Source organism: Larimichthys crocea, chromosome I, assembly GCF_000972845.2.
Source record: "Larimichthys crocea isolate SSNF chromosome I, L_crocea_2.0, whole genome shotgun sequence".
Lineage (NCBI taxonomy): Eukaryota > Metazoa > Chordata > Actinopteri > Sciaenidae > Larimichthys > Larimichthys crocea.
Genome location: NC_040011.1, coordinates 3,265,862 through 3,292,837, shown reverse-complemented (window position 1 = coordinate 3,292,837; position 26,976 = coordinate 3,265,862). Strand labels below are relative to the sequence as shown.

Sequence of the window (26,976 nt, the reverse complement as noted above, 5' to 3'; positions counted from 1 at the left end):
TAGATGTATTGTTGTCAGTTTGCTGGAATAACACTAACCTCTGCCAACTGCAGAACCTGCAGTAGATCCCTCATTCAGTGAGTATAGGTAAGCAGCATTTCATCTTTTCACTTGAGAAGCATCTTCTGGCATTTAGAAACCCAAAGGTCATGCAGGAGTGTTTGACTTATATTTTGGAAGTTTCTTTAACAACACCACATATTACTGTCACTGGAGATGAACTGAAACGACAGACACAAAAACCTTTATTACTATTATTATTATTGTTATCCCTTGTTCACTTTTTGGATCATACTAAAAAAAGATATATTCAAAACTCTTAATGAGTGAATAAGAGACCTCGTTGCATTTTTTCACAGAGCACACATGGACCACACATCTGGATATATCTCATACCCTATATTCTCCTCTTTGCATTAGTGGAGGCAACTGTAAATCTCTTGCATAATATAAATATCGTTACAATTACGGGTCAACATCAATAATGTCATTTTAGAATTACATTTTAGATATTTAGAATTTAATTTCTGATATCTGTAATGTAAGCTGCCAATTTTTTGATGTTCTCAGACTCTCCGTGTTACAAAGGGATAAGCAGGTTGTTTGAGAAGAAAATGGGGGAGCATTGTTTACCTTTAGAAATCCATAGAGGATTGATAGATGCTGAGATCTCCAATCATCTGGTATCGTGGGGCTATGTTCTAATGGATAACAACGCATGTAACTAACAAGTAAAGTTGAACTTCTGAGTATAAATCAAACGACAGCATGCAATCTTTGGAAAATATGTTGGTTGCTCTGCTAACTTGATTTGATTGATCAAGGGAGTCAACTTTATTCTCAACACTTCATTAATCTTGATACTTTGACTTTATCCTCAACTCTTCAACTTTATTCTCCACATTTTGACTTTATTCTGACACTTGAGATGTAAAAACAAACCAGAAAAAACAAAACAAACCTTTTTCTTAATGCTGGCACTAACACTAACTGACTTTATTCTGAAAATGGTATTTCAACTTACCTGAAATCAAATTACTTAAAAAAAGCTTCATCTCTGATTTATGTCTCGACATTTGCTTTATTCTTGAAATACAAATAATAAAACAAACAAAAACAAAGAAACTTCCAGATATATTGTTCTTATACTGAAAGTTTGACTTCATTGTTGAAATAGAGGAAAACAGAACAACCCTCCTCGCTTCTCTTAACCCTTCCGCACAAATGCCAAACAGGCTCTGTGACTGCAGCAGCTTTTCATCATCAGGACTGCTGGCTGTTCATTTGGAGTGAAAGGGGTTAAATCACGTGTGTGCTGCAGTCAAGTACTTGGAAACTCGTAAAAGTGTCATTTAAGGAGGACAAAGAAAAGCCCTGTCGTCATTCATCCCTCCGCACAGTCGTCCTCACCGGCAGCATTCATCACTCCTCTTCCTCACTGCTCCTCCTCTGTCTGCTTGCACGCACCGTGTACTCAACCAGCCTGTGTCTGCGGAACAAGAGGATGCGGGCGGTCGTGTTTTGCGGCAGCATCTTGTCTTTGCACCTTTTCCTTTACGTTCACTCTCTGCCGGTGCACGACCGGAGGACCGTCAGCAGGTACAAGCAGCAGCAGGTGAGTCCAGCCCAGGTTTCTCAGCACTGATACAGAGGTGTAGAGGAAGCCATGCATGTAGGGAGAAAGTTGGAGATCAGTGTGGAGGTTATTGGAGAGATGTAGTATGGACAAGAGGAGCTTATGTGATACAAAAGAACTGCACGTGAATGAAGTGATTTCATGTCATGTACAGTCAGTGAAGCAGTTTGTAACAAGATTGTAGATAAAGTGAAGTGCACAATTCCTGTCTACTTGTATCAACCCTTGGAAACTCAGTAATCCTTTTAATAATAATAATAATAATAATAATAATAATAATAATAATACAATTGAATTCAAAGTGAGTATTGATGAGTTACTGTATTTTATTAATGGAAATTTAGCAGCAAATATTTAATGCAGTAAAAAAATAAAAAATAAATATTATTGTACTGTATGTCCAAACAGGACAACGTTTGTTTCAAACTTTCTGCAGCTTGATGGATGCCAGGACTGCTTTCCTGTCTAGCTGTCAACAGCGTGAGTGAGGGAGTCAGATTAAGCAGGCAGAGGCAAGTCATCTGGCAACAGTGGAGGTTAAAAAACTCTGTGTGTGTGCTGAGTCAGGGGAAAAGGAGAAAACAGCAGACACTTAGCAAGTGTGTGTGTGTGTGTGTGTGTGTGTGTGTGTGTGTGTGAGAGAGAGAGAGAGACAGAGAGAGAGAGAGAGAGAGAGGCAAACAGACAGACAGACAGTGACTGAGGAACCTAATCAGGCTTTTGTTTGTGCATCAGTATGGAGTGTTTGCAGAAAACAGGCAGGTCTGCAACAGTATTAAACTCTGGTATTCATTAAATAATCCTCTGTACTCAACTGCTTAATTTGAGTCGCCAAATAAGACTTGTTGACAGATTAATTTTCCTAACATGCAGTCAAGCCCTGACAGTGTGTCATCTGTGTGGGCATTAAAACACTTCACTTGGGGCGGCGTTTAGCTCAGTTGGTAGAGCAGCCACTCCATGTACAAAGGCTCAGTCCTTGCTGCAGAAGCTATTTGCTGCATGTCATTCCACATCTCTCTCTCTCTCCACACATTCCTGTCACTCTTCAGCTGTCTCTGTCAAATAAAAAAAGCTTTAAAAGGCCAAAAAAATAATCTTAAAAAAACAAACGCTTCACTTCACTGACAGTGCTTTCTGTTCACTTTGTTAGTTTGCTCTACATGAATTTGTTTATCAAAATATTCAGCAGAAAGAAATTGACTGCACTTGTAGAGTATTAATATTTTCTTTACTTTGTGCCACATTTTAGAAATATTGTACCTTTATTTCACAGCTATAACTACTAGTTGCTTTTCACTGAACGATTTAGCATAAAACCTGTATAAACCTGCTGTCAATACAGACAAGCGACTTTACTCATAAAGTAAAGAAAGTCATTTGTTTGAGTGAAACTGTTTATACAAAGTTTAACACACTAAAAGCAGAATCATTTGTACTTAATGTCTGCAGCAAAATCAACTTTTTAGTTTTAATTTATTTTAAAACTTTCAGTGACATGATCCAGTTTGATTTTGTTCTGCATCAATTTAAAGGTCCAGTGTGTAACAGAGAATCTATCAGCAGAAATACGACTTCATAAAATCACCTGAAAATAAAAATTGTTGTGTTTTTTTATACCTTAGAATGAGCTTGTACAGTCTGCTATGTTTCTACAGTAGCCCAGAACATAAAAACTCAACACTGCCTTTTGCTTTTTTGTTTTAAACCACCATAGATTCTCCTTCAAGGATGGTTCAATTAATTGCAATCTGCCTCACTGCCAGATGCCACTAAATTCTAAAACATGCACACACTGGACCTTCAAGTAAATATTTGTAACAAAAAAATATCACATAACCAATGTTAGTTTAATGTCTTATCATGAAGCCATCATTCTTACCAACATCTCTGTAGGATCTAGTGGCATGTAGCAGTGCAAGCAACCCTCTTGTCTCACAAACTATGATGGCATGAAGAACATGGAAAACATGAAAGGCCCTGGACAGAGCCAGTGTTTAATTTGTCTGGTTTGGGCTACTGTAGAAACATGGCAGACTCACTGGAAGAGCGTTTGTAGATATAACAGGCTCATTCTAAAATAACAAAAACACAGAGGTTCTCATTTTTAGGTGATTATCCATCAATGAAAACATAATTATTAATATTATATTAAATTTCTGCCAGATTCTGTAAATAGAGCCCCATTAATCTGACACACTGGACCTCATGGAACAGACTTACATCAATTATTAGTCTGAACTCCACTCCTTTATCAGCTGAAGCATTTTACCAACTTGTGATTGGCTAACTCACTCAACCTGTCTGGGCTTGGTCAGGACTTATTTAATGACAAAGAAAGCAGCTACTGTTCCCTTCACAGTTTTTCACATTGTCAGGCTGTAGCTCATTAAAGACTTTCTCCTCAGGTGCCTCGTCTAGAGCTGAAATGATTAGTTCAGTAATCAATTTGTTGAATGACAGAAATTAATCTGCAACACTTCTGATAGTTGACTAATCTTCTGTTTTATATCATTGAATATCTTTGAGTTTTGATCTTGATCACACAAAACAAAACATTTGAAGATGTTAAAAGAAAATGATGGATGGTTTTTGTGATGTGTGTGTTTTTTTAAAAAATATTTTATAGATCAAACAGCAAAGTGATGAATACCTGGTTGCAGCCCTAGCCTCAACCCCTATGTTGAGCCACTGGACTAAACTACTGAACTGAATCTAAACTAGTTAAAGCTTCCTTCATCAACTGTAAAATGTAATTGTAGTATAACGATAGTACACTGTAAAAAACAAAACATGTTTTTGCAGTTTAAAAAAACTGGCAGCTGTAGTTGCCAGAATTTTACTGTAATAGGATAAAAGCTTTTCTAATATTATAGTTAAAGGGTGTTAGTGCCATTGATTTCATGTTGAAGGTTGGTGTTTTATTCGATATTTCAGTGTATAAATACAAGTTTCTACCATTTAATAAACACTATGTACCATATATAAAACAACAAAATACCACATGCCATGGATTTGCCATTAAATATGACTGCACAATTTTACTGTACAGTCAACAAACTGCCATTTAAAATTTACAGTACTTTAATCTGTCTAAATTACCTTAAAATACCATATAAATAAAGGTTTTGCCATTAATGTATATGTAATATGACTGTTTTACTCTAGTATACAGTCTGTTTATAGGTATAATAGGTCCAAGACCCTTTTTTTTCCAGAGACAGGTTAAGGTCCAGGTTAAAAGCAGAACAAAATCAAAGCATCATATGTTAAATGTCTCTATTCTGAATGTGAAATATATATAACAGTTTGATACAGCAACTTACTTACTTAAAACAGTTCTTGAGGGTTTAGTAGGACTTGGAATACAGAACTTTGTAATGTAGTAATGTAAAGTAAAGTATTTTTACATTGTGGTTTTACTTTGGTAAATGATGTTAACACTTTTTTCATCACCATCAGCATGAGATGTCACAAGGAGATTTTATGTAAAAAAAAAAAAAAAAAAACTATGATAGACTTTATTAAAACTTAAGGAGGATTGTAACCCTCTCCATTCACCCTCCTGTTCTGAGCATGTAGGACACACTATGGTGGCCATGAAAGCCTGATCTAGAGTCAGTCTTTGGTTTGTCCCTTCTGGACTACTGTAGAGAAATGGCAGTTCAAGATTGTAGACTCTATGGTTGAGACCCTGCAGCATCCGTACATATAAAAGGGTTATTCTAAAGTAACAAAAACATAATGAATCTTATTTTCGGGGACTAGACACTAATGAAATCAAAGTTATGAATATTTATATTCCATTTCAGCCATACTCTGTAAATAGAGTATGGCTACATCTAACACAGTGAGTTATGTTTACAGTGGAGGATCAGTCTCTCCTCTCCATTCATGCTAATCCCCTTCATCCTGCAAACATTCCCTCTGCTTTGGCATAATCAGCCTGTTTATGTGCAAAGCACTGGAAGCCTGCTGCTGATATCTAGGAGTTTTTGTGGGTAAATATTTACCCTGCAGAGATTTCTTCCACCGTGTGTATCATTTATCTCAAGTTTGGACTACTTTTCATGTGCACCAGGATGTGGGAGTAGATCCTATCAGATTTGTAGTCTGATGATTTAGGGAGTCAAGTCAGGTTCCGCTCACTTTATGTTGCTGTGAGTCATTAAGTTAGTCATTCCGTGTAATGTCAGTTCAGCATCCTTGAAACCTTTCATAACACACTCCCCGCGTTAGACTGCAGATGACCTGATGTCATGGCTGAACAGGGAATTTCCAGACATCTGCTCACTGTGTGTGATGCAGCTTTGTGGAGGTTTGAAGAATAGATTTGTGTGTGTACATTTTTTCACTCATGTGCATGTTCACACCTGCACGTACACATTGTATTTACATGTTTGAGTGACATCAACAAAGGCTCCTCAATGTAACAGATGCCACCTATTAGATAAAAAAACAATGGTTCCCTCTGTAGACGGCTTCAGCTTAATTTGGTTTGAAGCTCGGGCACGTAAATTTGGGCTAGATGCTGCAACCACAGAGACTTGTGGTGACATGTCAGCTCCATCTCCAGGATCTCTCCAGCATACACAAAGCTTTGTTTCGATGGTATGTGCTACCTTGTGTTTGATTTTTTGGATGAAACCTTGCTTCTTGTCCACACAGCCTTCTGTCACTCACCTTAAATTGAGGTTGAGGTCGACTGAACCTGTGGATTCAGTTTTGTTGAAGTGGTTAAAACTTCTTCAACCCTGTCAGAACCACTGCTGGGTCCATTATGTATCGTTCAAACCAGAAAACCAAGTTTATTTTCTCTCACAGTGAATATCCCAACTAGAGATGAAAGAATTAGATGATTAATCATTTCACTCATCTTTCAAACATGTACTTCTCATTGGGGATATTTGCTGCTTTTCTTTGTCATGAATGATAGTAAACCAAATATCTTTGGATTTAGGTCTGTCTGTTGGACAAAACCAAACACATTTTGTAGAGAAAACAATTAATTCAGAAATGAAATGACAGACTCAATAATAATAATAATAAAATCCCAGTGACAATAATGATGATCCCAGCTTTTCTATTTTTTATTTTAGTCCCTGCTCTTATTATTTTAGTTACTTTCACTGAGTTATGAACCTGAAATACATCAACTTTTTTCAATGTAAATATATTAGTAATGTGTATCAAATTATGCAGAAGGGGACTTGTCATTTTTCATCTGGTGAACTGGTGTAGCCATTGAAACATTCAGCCAATATAAGCATTGCATAGCTTTAAAGCCACAGAACATGTACTGTGACGTCGTTGTAAGGAGAAATTTGGGTAATTTTCTTAAAGAATATTACCACATATTGAATTATAGAAAACCCTGATGAGAGAATGTTTATAGCATGTTTATGTATAGATGACGACATTTATATTGGCTGCTGTGGGGATTTCACTTGGGCCTATTGATCGCCCATCTTTAAGCAGTAAACACTGCTCTCTACTCCTGAGCATAATGAACGGCTGGATTTGGGCCGGAGTTCATTTCAGGGACTTTGTTGTTTTTGAGGCTGACTCAGGGCCAGTGTGGCTTTTCATTGTCAAGTCTTTGAACAAATACAGAGTCATAATTCTTTCACATCAAAGCTTTTGAAACTTTGCTTCAGCATGAAATTCTTCTCATTAATTGTTTTATTTGCTTTACAATCAATTACACTCTACACTGGGTGGAGAGGACTTGCCTACATGATTGAGGTTAAAGATTTAAAGCTTCAACTGACCCTTTCTCTGTCAAGTCACTTTAATCCTGTTTGTTTCACCATTAGACTCACAGGACAAAGTCTGCAGGTGTTTGTCTTATTTGACAGATTAGTGGTTGTTGGAGTTTTTCTAGTATAGGCTTATATATCATCAATTCCATCAGACAAGCACTTTATTACAGTAGCTCAAAGAAGTGAAACTGTAGGTGGTCTGATATCTGATGAAAATAGCACAAACATGTCTCCCAGTGTCATGACTAATAAAGCTCGCTATGTTTAGGTTGTCTTGTGTCTATGTTGTCTTGTCATTTCCTGTTTTATTTTGAAAGGTAACTCTCGTTTCAGGTCACTTGCCCTTCCTCATGTGTCACCGGGCTGATTGTCTTCCCTGCCCTGATTGTTTCCACCTGTTCCCCATTACCCTGTGTATATATTGTCTGCGTCTCCCTTTGTCTGTAGCCAGTTCGTCTGGTCTTTTGTGCCAGAGAACCAGCACCTTTCCATAGTCTCATCTAAGTCCTTAAGTCCTTGTCTCGTGCTTGTGTATTATCAGGTTTTGTATTTTGCTTTGATACTTTGCTTAGCCTTTGTATTTCATAGTTTTTTTTCCTCGTAAGAGTGTTTTTTTGTTTGTTATCTTTTTCCCTGATTTTGTTAATAGGTTTTTCCTCTCTTGAGTGTTTTTTTGTTTTCTTAGAGTATTTAGTGTTTTCGTCCCAGTGAGTGATTTTTCTGTTGTACTTTGGTAATAAAACATTTGTTTATTTTGCACTTTGTCTCCCGAGTCGTGCATTTGGGTTCAAGCCATTGTTCCAGCCGTGACACCCAGAATCACGTGTGTTCTACAACTCTTATGATTTGTTGGAGAAAATTAAGTCCAACAACTGATGAATCTGATGATGGATTATGATTGTCTGATTATTATTTCCTGATGGTAAAAATGGACATTTAAAAAAAATGATGTGAGATGTTGCGGTACAAGACAAGGATGCACCAGCCGCCATGACAGTTCTCATTCAATAATTTCCCTCCCAGTCTTAGTATAGTGCATGTGGTATGTCTATTGGCTCAACTTGTTGTCTTCAAATGGCCTATTCAGCAACTGTGAACCTGAACTGTACCAACAATGACAGCCTAACAGGACAGCTGACTTTGCTGGCTTTAAACAGTCACATCAGCAAGAAAGAAACCAAGCAGTGTCAATCAGTAAGTGACTTCACTGTGTGAGGAAAGAGTGTGGCAGCCACCCAGCACAGCCAAGTCAACGCCATTCACAGTTTTGTAAGTCATCAGAAGCATCTTAAAGTCTCCCATCTGTCCTCCAGTATCTGACACTGACAAAGTCATGTTTTCAGTGTTTTCAGGTATTCTTCATGGTATTTTAGAGTTTGTCATTTCCTGGTAAACCATAAAAAGTTGTTGATGATGTCATCCTGCACTCGGGGGTGTGTACTAATTTTACATCCAATCAATGTCTTTCTCTCGCTGCTGAGTGGAGTGTTTCCTGTTTGATCCAGTCTATGAGTGATTCTGAGGGCTGCTAAATGCATCAATAGCTGGGTCTCACTGATTACTGTACAAAAGCACAACTTTAGAACTTTATTCTGTGATTTTCATGGAACTTGTGTAATCAGTTTACTAAAATAACTAAACTAACTAAAGTAACAAAATAAACGTAAACATATGTTATGCTGCATAGACTCACTGAGAGTGACTTCTCAGTCACAAGGTAGCCATTCCCTAAATCATTCCCTGCTTTAACGCGTTTTATGGGACCATAATTGATAAAATAAGCATCATGCTGTGTGGAAGAAGAATTGAAACCAGAACTGTTGAAACATGTGCAGAGTGTGTTTATGGCATCATCTTGCTGGAGTAAGCAGGACGTCTCCAAGATGTTGTCCTGATGGCAGCATATGTTGCTACAAAACATTTCAGCATGTGCAAGTCACCCATCATGGCATAGGCATGAACACACCCCGATACCATCACAGATGCTGGCTTTTGAACTTTGAGCTGTAAACACTAGAGGATTACAGAAATGCATTGTGGGCAAAACTTGGCCTAGTCTAAGTTGATGGCATACAAGATGGTGTCATCAGCATAAAAATGCTCTGTTGCAAAATAGATATTATTTATTATTATTTATTATGGCTAATAAACACTGTGCCTTCTTTGCAGAGATGGCCTCATAGCAATCGCCACAGTGGTCTGAAGAAGAGTGGGAGACATGAACAGGACACGCTAAATAAAGAGAAGCATTTGAAGTCTGTACTGGGATCCAAAAATGACACAGAGTTTTGGAAGCGCCCTCGCTGTGGAGTCCCTGACTATCCTACCTTAACACAGGTCGGCCCGTCGTACTACAACCTGAAGAAGATGAAGGGGGACCTGAGCAAACAGCAACGCAAGAAGCGTTTTGCGCTGTTTGGGGGGCGCTGGGAGAAGACTGACCTCACATACAAGTAAGTGACACAAATATGTGTGTTTGTGTATCAAAAATACATATTGTTGGCAGAACTCCCAAATACTAATATCTGTTCTGCCTTATCCAGTCACTGTTAGACATTATACAACAAGTAGTTTCAAACAAGCTGATTGGTGCTCATTACTTTTACATTTCCATGGTAAGTGCCAAAGCTTTGTTCTTTGTTGTAAAAAAAATGTAAAATTAGGGTATTTTGATATGTTACAAACCAGCAAATTATCCAACAAATGCTCATGAAATTATAATAATATAAATCTGGAACCATAGTGGGCCAATATAGACTTGGCAGACCTCCTGTTATGATAATTTATAATTTCATTTGATTTTATGGTACTGTTACAGTCACGTTATTACAGGTGCTATCTCATTTGTGTGCAACATGTCGGAGATCAATCAGTTTACTGACCGCAGAGAAAATGTTTTTTTTGAAGGACTAAAGGCCGACTCATATACATCTCCATGTTGGTTTAATTATCAGAACATCAACAATGTTTATTTTGAGAGAGGATTGCCCCGCAATATGAACACATTTTCATTATATGTTTAACTTAGTTGGTAACTGTTGTATAATAACACTCAAGTGTGCTTTACCATCATTATTGGCATGACAGTGATGTTTACAGACTGCATAACTGCCAGTAATGATGGTAAAGCACTCCCTTGAGTTTAAGTGTCATCACCTCCACAAAAAAAACGTCCATTTCATGTCAGAGCACAGAAAACAAAGCTGGTGGCTTTAGCTTGATGGACCTCATGTGTGAAAAAAGAATTTGTCAAATCAGCATAGAAGGCACAGCCATATTGTAAATGTGGAAGTCCTGTAATTAAAAGTGACATTGCTCAATTATTATTGCAGAGACTCTTTAATCTAATTATGTGTTTAGGCTGGTCAGCATGACAAAAGCAGAGTTCTGAATCAAGTCATCGCTGCTTTATTCTGCAGTACTGTTTGTGTGGGTGCACATGTGCTTGTGCTAACAGTGTACACAGACTGTTGCTACATTACAGAGACTGTTTGTAAAAACTCCCTGACAGGATCTCAAGCAGACATTGCTCTGAAGCAGGACTCCAACTCAAGTGTGTTGTCAGTTGATGAGGGACAATAAAAGGTACATTTTGAAACAGTTCCAGGATGCAAGATAGACCCAATCCAGCAGTGTGCTATACCAACAAAACATACCACGGAAGAGAAAGGGAAAAACCCTTCTTGAAATATGCTGCATGAATTTGCACGTTTTAGAGTTGAGATTGTCAGAATTGACTTAAACATGGTTTACACTGTATGTTTTGAATGTTTTGCTGCTGTAGGCTTAACTGTGTAACTGACATGCTACAGGCAACAGTGCAGGAAAAATTCAAGTAAAACTGGAAAAAAAAAATATTCTCAAAACATAATGAGCAAGAAAGAATAAGCTATAAACACCATCACTATGTCCCTAATGCATTCAGCTCATAGTTTTCTACAGCTTCTGTAACACCTACAAAACACAAGCAACTCCGACTCCTTGAGGGACGAGGACACGATAATCAATATTTTTCTGTCAACAATTATTCAAATGTGTAATGGGAAAGGGGTCATTAGTAGTGACAAACCTACAAAGAGTTACCAGTTGACTATGACCTACTCAGCACCAAGCAGCATCCAGACACAGTTGGTGACTAGCTGCTCAAATAGCATATAAAGACAGTAGAAAACAAACAGAAAATATTTAAATATGAATAATCATACCTGACTTTTTAATCTTATGGATGCTTAAGATTCTGTTGCGAGAGAGAGCCTGACTTAAAGTGACTCATGGAAAGTGACAAAGACATTGTGACTGTTTTTGTTTTGCTTGAAATCACATCACACACTGACCTCTCCAGCTCTCATTATGGGAGGCGGATGCTGATTTCCGGGGCGGAGTGCACAGCAGTCAGGAGGGAGGTCACGCTGACTTTTCCACGTATAAATTTGTTGATGTTTTTTATTATATAAAACATTACCTAGAACACCATTGTGGAAAACTAAAAGACACTGTGAGTTTATGTATTATTCATATATCCACAAGCATCCATTTATAATATTTTATATTATTTTATTTCACACGTCCAGAATATTTTCCTCACACAGCAGCACACACAGCATACTGTCTGTTTAGTGTGTGGGGGGAGCCCCTTCAAATTCTCAGTGACGCTTGCCGGAGGTAAAGAGGTTCATATTACTCTGTGTCTGAGCTTGTCGACTCAGCTGAACAACAAGAGAGAGCCCATTCTCTAACCTGTGTCTGTTAACACAATATCTCAAGATTTACACTGAGTGGAATGACTGCCAAGCATGTAGACCGGAGGCGTAATGGGGGGTAAACCCGAGTAAACTCACTTTATTCACCTCTTTGACATGAGGCTGAGAGTTTACTCACATATTTTCAGCTCATGTATCAACTAATGAGGGGAAGTGTTTAGCTCTACACTCCTCATGTGGACATGCTCACTCTGCTGATTTTTGGTGTTGCATTTTAAAGTCAGTGCACCTTTTCTACAGAAAGTTTTATAAGCTTATCTGAACTGACAGTGAGCAGTCATTTCATACAACACAATACTACAACACATGGACTTTTATTTGACAAAATCTAATATGTTATATCACAGATTTGAAAAACTGTTCTGTTCATGGTCTGGGTCGCCATGTTAATTTGACATCTGGTATGTTAGTATGACTTAGACTAGACTAGATGGATGTTTTTGACTTGAATGACCGTTCCATTCCGCTTTTCTGTGGCAGAGGGCAGAGAGTTTTTTTTCAGAATTCCAAACATACTGGATTGCAGGAGAAGGGGTAGACAGGAAATATAGGGAGAAAATGGGGTATGACACTGAAGTAGTGTTTCAGCATGAACTAAAGGCCTACACTTTCCATGAATCATAGTATCATAGACCATTGTAGATTACATGGTAAGTACATTGACTGCAGCGTGTAAATACGTCAGCTTTGGAGTGGTTTTGAATCAATTTTGTTGGAGCTCGGTTAGCTGTTTCCCTCTGCTTCCTGTCTTGGATTCTAGGAAATTAAGGAGGTGTATTCTAAACTGCACATGCTGTTGATTTACAAATTAATTAAGTATCAGGTGGTGGCAAAATTTGATTATATTTTACAGAAACATATTCACCCCTCTACGGAGATGGAAAGAATACAGTATTGTTGTGTGCAACAACTATATCTTTTCTACTTTCTTTCTCTATTTTGAGTTCTTACTTACAAATTAATAACAAATTATCCTGTCACTGTTATATATCTTGGAATTCTTTTGTTGCAAATATTGCATGACATTATGTTGGAAAGTTGACAATAGATATGGAAACAAATCACATCCACTGCAGGAGCTTAACAAGATTACAGGATAGAAAATCTGTTTTTCTTGACTGTTCTCTAATAGAGCACATTGGTGTGTGTGTGTGTGTGTGTGTGTAGGATTGTGCGTTTCCCCTGGCAGATGAGTGAGGACAAAGTGCGCCGTGTGCTCCAGGAGGCATTAGGTGTGTGGAGTGCAGTGACTCCTCTGAGGTTCAGCGAGGTCACTGGTGAGAAAGCGGACATCATTATTGACTTCAACAGGTAAGAGATAGTGGCCGTTAAGCAACACAATGCACTGTTAGGTTGTTAATAAAGCTCTGTGAAGCATGTTGGGATGCATGTTTGCATGAAAGGTGCTTTATAAATTAATAGATTTAAGTATATCATCATACAGTATGATGAGATAGCTAACCTAAGAAACTCACCTACGTCAAACTATAAGACTTCTTCCTCCTTACAGCAAAGTGTAAGAGCAACCATAAACAACAGCTAGATCAAATGATCATGTGATTATTTACATGTGAGCTCAGAGCACCAAGAGCCAATTAGAGACAAGGATTTAGCCAACATCTCCATCATTGATTATTCATTTTATTCAGTCATAAAAGCCGTATATTTTAAAATATTTTTGAAAGAATAATCAAATAATATCTTTAACATCAACAATCTATATAAAAGTTGAAAGAAGATATGTCATTAGACCGGAACGCAGTGAATGGAGTGCTGCTTGGGTATTGCAAAAAGTTATGTCATTCTTTTAACACATTCTTTTGGGGACACCTAATGTATGTACCATGTACCAAGGTGCATTTCCTGTAATATTTTGTTATATCAGTGCATTATGATTATATGATTATTATAATATCAGTGTGCTATGTAATCACGTTCATGCACGTAGCACGCATACATCCATGATCAGTAACATAACAAAGTGACAGCATGATGGTAAGAGGAGCTAAAATGAATGGTTCAAACTCTACAACTGTGGAACCAAACAGGAAATGTTAGGAAGAGAAGTGCAGATCAGGAAGAACCTTGTTTTTATTTGTCTTGTTTGGAATAAACCTGCTTTCTTTGTGAACAGGATATGGATACATGGACTAATATTTTACACTATACTTTCTGAGGGAGTATGTGCTGTAAAACATTTAAGAAATGCTGCACTAATGCAACCAAAACACTTGACACATACAGCATTTATCTAGTCTATCTAACAGTAACACTTAAAGGTCGCTTAAAGGGGACACCTTAGGAAAAAAAATCACTTTTCCAGCTCTCATACACTAATATTTTTTAATTCGGGGTGCGTTCAAACCCCCCCTGTGTTAAAAACAACAATCGTTCAGATTCAAAGCCCCTTGTGACATCACTGTGCTCAAGCTCACCTGTTGTCATTGTAGCCTTATGCCAAACTCAGGTTCCGGATGGAATGAGTCAGCAGCTCATTAGAACAGACACTGAAATCTGCAGTCTGAGCACTGAGAGTTACAGATGGGGTACAGGGAGAGCTGCTGTGCTTGATCCGTGAGGAATTTTGACCAAAGGATTTCACAGACATGTCATTAAGACACCTGAGAACTGTGTAAACTTGTGGAAAAGAGGTATAATATGACTTTAATATATAACAACCAGAAAATGACTAACTACTGGTAGAATTATAGCTACACCAGTGTCTTTGAAGTTATATTCATTTTTTAGGCTGAAGTTCTTCTAGTGATGCACCTCAAAACTTCACATATTACTCCAGTCAACAGTGTCTTCTGAATTTATTTTTAAAATGAAAATAACGTCTGTAAATGTGCGAGAATTTTGGTGGTGCACTGAGTTTGAGTGAGAGAACGGTTCACAACATGTGAAAGATGTGGTCATTGCATGCATTCTGGGTCGAAGTAATGAAGGTTTGGTCCAAGTTAGCAGCAGTCTTTGTTTTACAGATCTCTGTAGTCTGACCCAGACATAAATCTCCTTTTTAAATTCTTTTGTCAAAGTGACCCTGGAAAAACTAAACCAGATGTATCCTAGCTGAACTCGAGAGCTGATTACAAACATGAATGAATGCAACACAGGACTTGTTTGGCAGAGTTTTTAATGCTGTGCCTCCGGCTACATATGATCAGCCCAGATTAGTCATTTTGGCAGTTTACGATACATCCATGTCATAACAAGGCTCTTGTTTTAGTGTGTTACATGACATGTTAGTTTCAAGTTACTAGTGTTCAAGAAATATTGAAATCTTCATTCTTGCCTCCTGGAAATAAAACATTCGAAGAAAAAATTATTGAATGCTTCATTTCATTTCCTTCTCATACGACTGCCAGCACGTCTGCTCTTGTTCAAGTAAATTTCAGCAACTATCAGAGGAATGTTTTCCACTCTGACTGGAGTAAAGTTTATGTTAGCACTTCAGCATTCACTGTTTTATAGAAAGGAAGAAGGTACTGCTGTATCATAGCTCTGGGACTGGCACAGGCAGTCTAAATTATGGAATTAGAAATTATTTTTGTCTTTGATTTCTGTGCTAAGCACACACACACAAAACTGAAATGTGTGTGATATTACATATTAGATTTTGTACAATAAAAGTAGTGCTTGTGCAGGTACTGGCATGGGGACAGCTTACCGTTCGATGGTCCTGGAGGAATCCTCGCCCACGCCTTCTTCCCCAGGACACACAGAGAGGGAGAGGTTCACTTTGACTATGATGAGCATTGGACAGTAGGCAACGATGTGGGTGAGTACATTTAGAATACTTTGAGGTAAAAGGTCTTGCTGGTTTTAAAGAGCTTTTCTCAAAAATTGCACATCACTTGTGCACATTAATCTCATTTTAGTATAACTCTCCCTTTATCTTCTGCTCACCTGTTTAGGCACTGATCTCTTACAAGTGGCAGCTCATGAGTTTGGCCATGTACTGGGCTTGCAGCACTCCCTGGAGCCTGATGCAGTGATGTGTCCTTTCTACAGTGACTCCTATCCTCTGCAGCTGAGCGAGGATGACAAGAGGGGCATCCAGTATCTATATGGTCCCCCTCTGCACCCACCACCTGAGATAACTGAGACCAATGAGTTAGACATTGGAATGGTGAGATAATAATACTGGGATGGACCTTAAAGCTACATGTACTGTATTTCATGATTTTATCTTGTATTTTGGAACTTTGAATATTAGTTCACAGTCAGAAATGTCCCTGCTGTGTATGTCTTTGTGCCCCAGCCGGACGCCTGCAGGACAGATTTTGATGCCGTGTCCATGATCAGGGGTGAGCTGTTCTTCTTCAAGTCTCGATATGTTTGGCGTATCCGTGATGGGCAGCTACAAGGTGGCTATCCAGCCTTGTCTTCACGCCACTGGAGAGGCATTCCTGACCACATCGATGCTGCGTATGAAGACAAATCTGGCAACATCTGGTTCTTCCAAGGTTGGTCATAACGCAGAATAAATACTGAAGACAATGTATGCAGTGTGCAGTTGAATAATTTCAAATAGGTGAAATATTGTCACAGTCATAGTTGGTAGTCACAGACATAGATGGTATTGAGAATATAAGTAGTGTCAGTAGTGTGATGTAGTGTTACACATTAAATGAGTTTTGATGTTAGAATGTAATCACTAAAGTAGACAAACCCCCAGTTAAACAATAAGAAAGCAGAGCTGTGAAGCAGTGAGTAAGAGGTAAAAACGGCTGAGGGACAGCAGGTCTATCAAGCATGTTGAAGTGGTGTGTATGGTGGTGAGAATGGAGCCAAATATAAACATGTTTGTCTGCTGTAACATAAGTTGCATGCATCAGCAAGCCCCGCTAATTAGCTTTTTACCTCAGATAGTAACCAAGCATTATATCCAAAGCCACAAAGCATATCATTAGCTGTTATTATGATAATGTTATAATTATATATTAGGTTATGTCATGAAAAGACCAGTTCTGGACAGACACCCCCCCCCCCCCCCCCCCCCACGTGGGAGAGCATGCTACTATACCATACTATACTACCGTATAACTTTAGAGGCTTTGTCCTAGTCTTTATTGGATTTGGGAAAGTTTACATTTCCCAATCATGTCGGTTAGTCATCCTCATTACAGCCTTTCTCTTGTACAAGTGAAATATATTAAAAAATATTTTAAAAAACATGCAGCTGTTGCCTCAGATTTTTGCAACAATATCAAGTGTGTAGCCATTGAGTGCAGAGTCTGCTATACAAGGTTCTGATTTGAAAAAGAATCTGCTGGAATCATTAAACAGTCAGCTGGAGACAGAGCTCCAAGCCAACCAGCTGAGTCAATGTTTTAGCTAGCTACAGCTGATAAAATCTGCAGATGTCATTTCAGCCACAAACCCTCCTCCTACAGACTCGAGGAGGTTTTCAAATGTCAACATCAAAGTAAATGTTGGAGAAAAGGAGGAAAAAGTAGAAAAGGTAAACACCAGCTACGATCCAGTCCACCTCTGTGTTCATCAATCTCAACAGCAGAAGAAGAAACACTGACGAGGAAAACGTGGGGACTGACAGCGACACAGAGTTCTCTGACAAGCAACCTAGCCAATGAACAGGCTGGATAATAACCTGGACAACCTCTGTGCCCTTATCAGGTTCCAGCGAGATTTCAGGAACTGTAATGTCTTTTGTTTTACTGAAACCTGCCTAAATCCTGGAATACCAGACAGTGTCACTTAACCAGGCAACTCTTTTTCTGTATATAGATCTGACAGAACAGAGGGCACGAGAGGAAAGGATGAGGTGTGTGCTTTAGGGTGAAAAACGACAGGAGTATGAAAATACTTTCCTCTTCCTGCTCACCTGATCGGAAGTTCTTGGCTATCAAATATAGACCACACTTTCTGTCATCATCATAGTGGTCTACATCCCACCTCAGGAGAGTACAGAAGCTACTCTGTTGGAACTTTACAAAACTTTGAATTACTGACAGACCAGTAACCTTAAGAAGGTTATGCCTGACTTCCATCACGACATCAACGACTATATGGCTTGCTGAGGATGAGGATGATTTAAATGAAGTTTACGCAAGCCCCCAGTGATGCAAGAGATCAGGAAATGGACAGAGCAGAGGTCAGCATGCAATCTGCACTACAAGACGATAGCAGCCACGATTAATTGGACACCAGTGGATTCAGTGAGTCAGTGAGCCACAATCAGAAACCAAAGATTAGCAGAACCATTCGGGATGCCAGAAACTCACACAATGCAGCCTACAAATTAAGTCTGCAATCTGGCAACATGGACAATTTGTCTATAGTCGTCCATTGTCATCCATATTGTCCTGCAAACCTTGACTGGTACCAGAAGCTCAAAACAAGAGTCAACAGCAAAGAAAAGCAACCCACCTACTCAGCTCTGCTGCTCGTCCCATAAATGCATTTATTTGTTACAACAAAGAAATAATCTACCAAATACAAATGTCCTTATTTTTTGTGCATAATCTATTACTTAGTGTTATTAAGAATATATGAGCTCATAGAAATAGATGTCACTATAATTTTCTTTTATTATTATATATGAAATATGAAATTGATTGAAAACGTGCTGTGTGAGAATGGAAAACCAGTAACTGGGGGTTAGGACTTAGCAAAGAGGCTTAGTGTAATCAGAGGTGAAACAGACCTGAAAACTTGAATAAATGAAATGCTGCTTCCCTTCGTCTCGTATGAAGTTACTCATGCATCAAGGTTCTTTGAGCCAGATCAGGTTGAGGCAACAAAAGAATAAATGTAGAGAAGATGCAATGATAAAGATCAGTCAAAGTAAAACATAATCCACCGAGTGGAAACAATAATCATATTGTTAGGTATTGTTAAAGAACTCTTAGGTATAATTTTGTCCTGAATTAGGACATCAGTAAATTAATCATACACATACAGGGTCCATGACATACAGGGTCCATGACATACAGGATCTATGACAAACAGGGTCCATGACATACAGGGTCCATGACATACAGGGTCTATGACAAACAGGGTCCATGACATACAGGGTCCATGACAAACAGGGTCCATGACATACAAGGTCCATGACAAACAGGGTCCATGACAAACAGGGTCCATGACGTACAGGGTCCATGACAAACAGAGTCCAGGTAAATTAATTTGAATTTTCATGTCTTTTTATTGTGACAGGTGACAGCTACTGGGTGTTTGACGCCGAGAGAAAGATTACAGGACCAGATTCTGTGCGGAAGCTGGGTCTTCCTGTAACAGATATCCAAGCTGCTTTGAAGTGGGAAGAGGACCGTGTTGAGAAAGTCTACCTCTTCAAGTCTGCATCTTACTGGCCCTTCAATCCTCAGGAGAATCGAGTTGACGATGTCTATCCTCGTAGCATGTACGAGTGGGAAGGAGTGCCCAGTCGTATTGATGCAGCCTTTCGGGACAGATATGGTGAGGAGGAAAAAGCTAAGGTTTTCATATTTTTATTACTTTTATTACTTTTCTTTGCCTCTGGCCAAGTGGCTGGGAAGAGTCCATAGTTGACTGTTGCTTTCTCTTACTCTCTGACAGGCTATGCCAATTTCCTGAGTGGACCACACTATTGGAAGTTAGACCCTGTGGCGTTGAAGGTGCTTGAAGGCTACCCCCGCAACATCGGCATGGATTTCTTTGGCTGCTCTGCCTTTTTGTCTAAATAAGTTCATACCCACATGTCTCATAAACTTGTGAACAGCAGTGAGTTGATTTTTCAGCTTAATTCCCCATACAAAACATTTAGCCTGTCTTAGAAATATATACAATCAAGTCTGATGTATTTCAGTAAGATGATCCAAAACCCATAAATACAGCAACAAATGTCCCAAAGGCAGTGCCTGCTGCAGCCAAAGTGCTGTAATACAATGGATTTGCATTTGAAATAATATGTAAGTGGTTTCTAGATTTTCTTGTGAGTCTAAATTAACAGTCAGTCAGTATGTGCTTACTTTTGTAGTGTCAGGGATGATTTTGTTAATTTGAGATGAACATACAAATCTGAAGAAGATAGCTGGTTAAAACTCTGGATGGTGGTGACATTTAGTCTCAACAAAGCTTAAAGTGATGTGGTTTATTGCAGTAGTTGTGTTGTGGAAAGAACAAGTAGTTGGCAGTGCAAGCAGGATTACAAGACTGGGTGTAAGTACCCTTTAATGTCAGTGGTGAAAAAAACAACACCTTACTTACTAGTAAAGTCGGGGCATGTATTAAGGTATGTTTGCTGGAACTTGGCCATATGACACGTCTGACCACGTCTAAAAGAAAACATTTTCTTTATTTGTTGGATTGACCACACCTGAAGGCAGCACAGAAAGATTGCATCATCCTGGCTGCATATGAAAAATGTGGCTTTTCTCATTATATATTATTGTCAAAATTATTTACTTTACTAATTATGAAACAAAAAAATAATTAGATACATTACTTGTTACTTACAATACACTCTCTATATACAGTTATTCAGCACAGCACCATTAAAGGTGTTACACCTCCTGTATTTAACATGTAGAGCTAGAAAACCACTATGTTTACATCACTAATTTTCCACTATTATTCTGAATATGACAATATTGCCAATTTGATACAGGTCATGTAAACAGCATACTCCACTTTGATATCTGAATTATACCTTATTGCAAATGTAGCATTTTCTGATTAAGATGTGGGATATGTCAATATAATTCAGGTATCGGGAGCATTCACGTTCGGAACATGGTTCTGTTGGGATGTTGCGAGGTGTCCCATGTGTAGTTGGCAGTACGTTATTTTTTCCACTTCATGATGGTTTACTTTTAGCATGAGTTATTGTTCTACCATATAAACTGGGTCATTTTAATACAATCCATTTTATGATCAATTATATACAGTTCTGTGTTTAAAATCAAACTCCATTTATAGCAATTCATAGATTCAACATCACAGGAAATCTCTCTACCTCCCTGCAAGAACTCTGTCTTTTGTGTCTTCGTAGTTTAGATTCAGTTAATCATACAAAGTGGGAAATTGGTGCACACTTTAGAGGCACTGGAACTAAATTACAGAAACAAAAGCCACACTGACAGGATGTATTCAAGTGCCTTGAAAAGGAATTTGTTTTGCTCTGCTCTGCTAGGAGACCACTTGTGGCAGTGCGATGCTGAAACGTACACTCAAACTGAAAGAGCAAATAGAAAAACTTTCCCAGCAGGATGTTTGATGACGTTAGCTTGTATGACGCTCAGGCCGACGTTGTGATTTGTAAGATAAGTGTGTTAGCTCATCGGTATCCTTTTACCCATCACTGAGTAGGTCCACAAAGATGTTTCTTTGCAGAAGCATAATTCCAGCTCCACTGTTTTGGTTTACCATTTCAGTGGTATTACACATCTGCTCTGCCTTACGTATCTACAAATCTTGGCTTTTATTTTTATTTCCAAAACCCGTTTGACTCAGTTGTGCTTTGACCACTTCCTCAGTTTCCTTTGATTTTAGTCATTAGGTTCTTGTGGTTGCAGGCTCCTGTAACCACCTCAACTGCAAACTCTACAGAAATTATCCAAGCAGACGAAGAGGGAGACATGGCAAATGTTAGACAATCGAGACTGGCCAGGAAATGAGATTTGTTGCAGATGCAGGGCAGCATTGTAATAATGCAATTAAAGCCTTTTAGTCTAGCCAATGCTAGACATAGCATGACGATTGATAAGCAGTTATCCTGGCACTGACTGTGGTAAAGAGTTGCTTTTGCTTCTTTGTGCTGTAGTTAAATGACAGTCAGTATTGATAATCAACTTGAGGTCAGTTCGGTCACCACTTATTTCTCTAAATTCACTGCAGCATGTCCAGATTGAATGAAGCAGAGTGGATAATATGTAAGGTACTATTTAAGTTCATGTAGGCAAGCTAAACCAGTACCTCAATTATTACACAAATTCGAAATATCTTATTACAGTTTCATGTACTCCTTTGGTGCATTTTAATGTAGCCATTCAATAGTCCTCGTTATCTGTTGAAGAACTTTGTTTCAGTTCTCTGATTGTTTATGTGCCTCTTTCAGAAAATGTAAAACCATCTAGCTGCCAACATAATAATGTTTGACACTGATCCTGTGTTTCAGTCCTATAATCAGAGAAATGAAACAGAGCTTCACTGTTTGCCTTACTGTATATTTTATGGATATTATGTTTTGTTCATATGTATTCCAGGTGTTACTGTTTCTAATCAGTGCAGGACACTGATTGTTGCATTGACTTGTAAAATGCACTGTAGTGTGTGCAGAAATAGCAGTCCAGTGTGGCTTGGCCACTGTCTTTCATTTTAAACAGTGTCATGTCCTGACAACAATGTTTTATCTATTTTGATGTATTTTGAACATGTATCTGTTTGCTTTTATATTCAAGTGTTTTAATCAGAATATGAAATTCTCTTGTGAATAAATCTGTTTACTGTAAAATCTTTCCTGTTTCTGTGAGTATTGTAGTTTATACTTTGAAGTTTTCTTTTAGCACGGGGCGCCCGGGGGGTGGACGGATGCACATTAGTGTTCTAAAAACAACAGGAGGTTAGATATTGTGGAGGTAGAGTGGGTCATCCACTAACAGATGATCGGCGGTTCAATCCCTGGCTCCTCCAACCTGCATGTTGAAGTGTCTTTGGGCAAGATACTGAACCCCAAATTGCTCCTGAAGGCCTCGCCATTGTATGAATGGTTAGCTCCTCAAACTGATGAGCAGTTGGCACTTTGCATGGCAGCCAATGCCATCAGTGTATGAATGTGTATGAATGGGTGAATGAGATATGTAGTGCTTTTACGCTTGGAAGACTAGAAAATACAGTCCATTTACCATATTGTAGTTTAGATGCTGATTTGGGCATTCACCAACAAAAGTTTTATTCCCTCTGAGTCTTAGAAGTCAGAAACAAATAAGCTCCCTATGACTTCAGAACCCGCTTCAGATTCATCACGTTTTTAAGCTTTCTTCAGTATTAAAGTAATCCACTGATAGTTTTCTGCTCATCAATGGGTGCATTACAAACATGACCTGATAGTAACTAAGTCGTCTTACTTCTAATGGTGCCAGAAAACCCTTAAAAGAAGTGGCTGCACATTTGTGGTGAGAACACTTTTAGATAAATGTGCTGTCTGCATTTTGAGCATCAGGAACTCTCCCTGAGGGTCAGCACGCTTACACATGTTCACATAGAGTTGCATTTGCTTTAATATTTGTAAAGTCTCTGATTTTTGGCCAGGGATATTTGGTACATACCTGCACCATTAAAAAAGGTCTGACCACACCATCCCCAGTGAAATGACCGGAGTATCAGTTTACCTGTTAGCATGCTGGTCATGAGTCACTCAATAATCATCAAATGTTTCTCAACAGTAAAACAGAGAAACCAGAAGAAACGAGAAAGATATTCCTGATCACAGATAGAAAAAGAAGATTTATCTCCTAAGTGGTGCTGCTACTCACCTACAATCACAGCTATAATAATTATTTCATGCAGAAAAATAGTCTTTATGGTGGAGAGAGCATTCCAATAATGTAGGTGATAATAATAATAATAATAATGATAATGTATAATAAAAGTCTGAATAAGCAATTCAGCACTGAAGTGAAAAAAGATGAATTTGTAAAATTAAATGATGAATAAAGTCCCCTCTTAAATTTGTAACACTTTGACACTCTGACATTCTACTTTCTGTTTTTAATAATTTAATAATAATAAAAATATCATTGAGCTAATAAGCGGTAATAAGAGGACTAAAAGAACTGTATAACACTGGTATTTCACATTGTCTTCTGGAAGGATGCCTGGAGGCATGTATAAAGAAAATCAAATGAGGCCAAGAATACAGCCTTGAGGAACTCCATAATTAAAATCAAGTGACAATGATCACCTAAATTAATGAAAAACCTGACAAGTATGAAAGAAACCAGTCATACACAACAACAGAAAGACCATCCATTTCTCAAGTCTATTCAGATCAACTGTCAAACAAAGCACTATGTTAGATAGTTAGTATCTGAGGCTATTTTTAATTCCAATTGTTGCTGTTTTTAGATGCTACATTCCCTCAAATAAATCTGATCCAAAAGAGCAGATACAAATTGTGCCGACATTTCACTAAATCTTTTCAGCACATTACATTTCAGGATAGACATTTTGGTACCATCATTGACTGTGACCTAACTTTCAGAAAGAGGTTGTATCAGTTTTATTCAAATGTTGCTGCACTGACTTTCAGTTAGTTTAAGAAACCATTTTAAAATTCTTATTTTTGTCAATAAATGTCTGTGGACTCTAAGTATGTATACGTATTAAACTAAACTTCTCTTTATACTTTTATTTGCTCTTTATGACGACTTAACAAACAGAGCAGAGAAGAAAAAAAAAGTCCTTCTATGTGCTCAGCTTTTCTATAGTATGTCATTGTGTTTTCATGGTAAGGTTAAATGTTACTTTTCCTTTTTTATCTGTTTCAATGTGCAGCTCCTCTTTTGTTTGTCATCATGTCAACACTGTACTTTATGTCTAGGAATCTAGCAGTCTACTTGAAATGCTGATTTTTTGCAGGTTTTTCTCTCCTATCTCGCGTGCATGAGTCATGGTTCAGTCATCCTGCTGTGGTTACATCGGTATGCAGCAGATGGTGGCTTTGGTTAGACATGTAAGAGCTCATTGTTTTCAGTGTATAGTTCACAGTTGTCCTGTTATATTGTGTGGATGTACTGAAATATATAAATTAATCACATTAACAGGTACTGTAAATGACTCCGGTGTTCGGCTCACACTGACATCTTGAGTCTGTGAATGAACTAGTACACTACACTGAATATATAACAACACACACTTCTGCCTCCAGGTTCTGGAGAAAATACAAGAAAATAATTCACAAGCACCATTTCATTACATCGATTCAATACAATAAATATAATGTGTAATGAGTGTAATTAAGAGGTACAGTTGATGTGGTGATGACATCGGGATGGATGCCGTCTCTCCCAATCAGACCAGGTTTTCCCCAGAAAGGTGTCCAATTGTCTATGAAGCCCACAACGTTTGCTGGACACCACCTCGACAGCCAGCGGTGGAATGACAACATGCGGCTAAACATGTCATCACTGGTCACATTGGGGAGGGGACCAGAGAAAACTACGGAGTCCGACATCGTTTTGGCATATTCACACACCGATGACACATTCATTTTAGTGACCTCCGATTGGCGTAACCGGGTGTCATTACCGCCGACGTGAATAACAATCTTACTGTATTTACGTTTATCTTTAGCCAGCAGTTTCAAAAAAGACTCGATGTCGCCCGCTCTGGCCCCCGGGATGCATTTAACTATGGCCCCCGGTGTCGCTAACTTCACGTTTCGGACTGTCATTATTACTACCATATCTATTACTGTAATCATTTTTATCATTCATTATAATTCATTGTCATTTTATCAGTCATTGTACAATATGTTTGTGTTGATTTGTCCTGTACACGTGACATCCATTGCACGTCTGTCCGTCCTGGGAGAGGGATCCCTCCTCTGTGGCTCTTCCTGAGGTTTCTTCCACATTTTTTCCCTGTTAAAGGTTTTTTGTGGGCAAGTTTTTCCTCACTTGAACCGAGGGTCTAAGGACAGAGGGTGTCACTCCCTGTGCAGATTGTAAAGCCCTCTGAGGCAAATGTACTTTGTGACTTTGGGCTATACAAATAAAATTGATTTGATTTGATTTGACATCTTGAGAGAAGTTGATTACAGAAAATGAAAATAACGATTATTAAAGGGTAGAATTCTAACAACCAGTATGAGGATGATATACTGAATATTTACTGGAACATGCAGAGAGAATACCATAATAGTCAAAGCATGAAGCAAATTACAATGAAGCTGAAACATATAATTAGAGAATTTGTTTGCAATTAGGCACAGAGACATATGGAACAGCTTTTCTGCTTCACTTTGCGGTCACTCCTCATTTCTGATTTTTAAACAGATCTTTAACAGATCGTCTTGACAGAGTACAGCAATATGTTAATGATGTACAATCCACAGTATGAATGCAGAGTAAATATATTTTATTGCATTTCTTGTTTACTTTTTTGGTATTGCATGTTTGGAAACATGATGTGGTTCCTTTTACTAGTCCTCAGGGTTTTTATCAAACCATATTTCTTTTCTTCAGTTTTATTGTATCTCTTATATGCACCAAGAAATAAATAAAAAAGGAATGGAGGAAATTGTTGAAAAACAAACATTCTATTCAATTCCATTTTATTTGTATAGTGCCCAATCATAACAAAAATGATCTCCTGACACTTTCTATGCAGAGCAGTTCTATAAATTGTAAATATATGCTTGAAATTGCTTCAACACACATTATTATGCATGAAGAAATAAATGTGTGTTGAGCTTTTGGCATCGTCTATACATTACAAAAATATTAAGACTTGTGTTTGTATTAAATGCCATCTTTGAACTTGCTTTCTTATTTTGTCATATACTGTTTCTTCAAGATGGCAATAAAAGGTATAAAACATATTTAACACATTAATGCAACACATTTAAGATATTAACATCTGTCAACATAACTTTTGATTTATTTTTTTATGTTTCCTCACTGTAAAATGATGTCACTATTTCTCAGTGTGGGTTGTTATATTGTGCGCAGCACCTTGTGTTACATTTTGTTTGTATAAAACATGCTATATGCCAATGTATGACATTAATCATACTGACCATAAATCTTCTATTTGCAGACGTGATGGAATCACACTGACATCAATTCATGCTGTCTCCATTCTGTTAGAA

General features: G+C 38.1%; 1 protein-coding gene across 1 annotated transcript; it reads left to right on the top strand.

Annotated features, from left to right (window-relative positions):
* Window positions 1–1,230: 1,230 nt before the first annotated feature.
* Window positions 1,231–21,336, top strand: LOC104928042 (stromelysin-3). The gene is made up of 8 exons (XM_010742253.3): window positions 1,231–1,615; window positions 9,568–9,851; window positions 13,326–13,469; window positions 15,806–15,939; window positions 16,076–16,290; window positions 16,423–16,627; window positions 19,341–19,601; window positions 19,722–21,336. Exons 1-8 carry the CDS (start codon window positions 1,505–1,507, stop codon window positions 19,847–19,849), a joined length of 1,482 nt encoding a protein of 493 aa, XP_010740555.2. The 5' UTR covers window positions 1,231–1,504; the 3' UTR covers window positions 19,850–21,336.
* The last annotated feature ends 5,640 nt before the right edge of the window (window positions 21,337–26,976 follow it).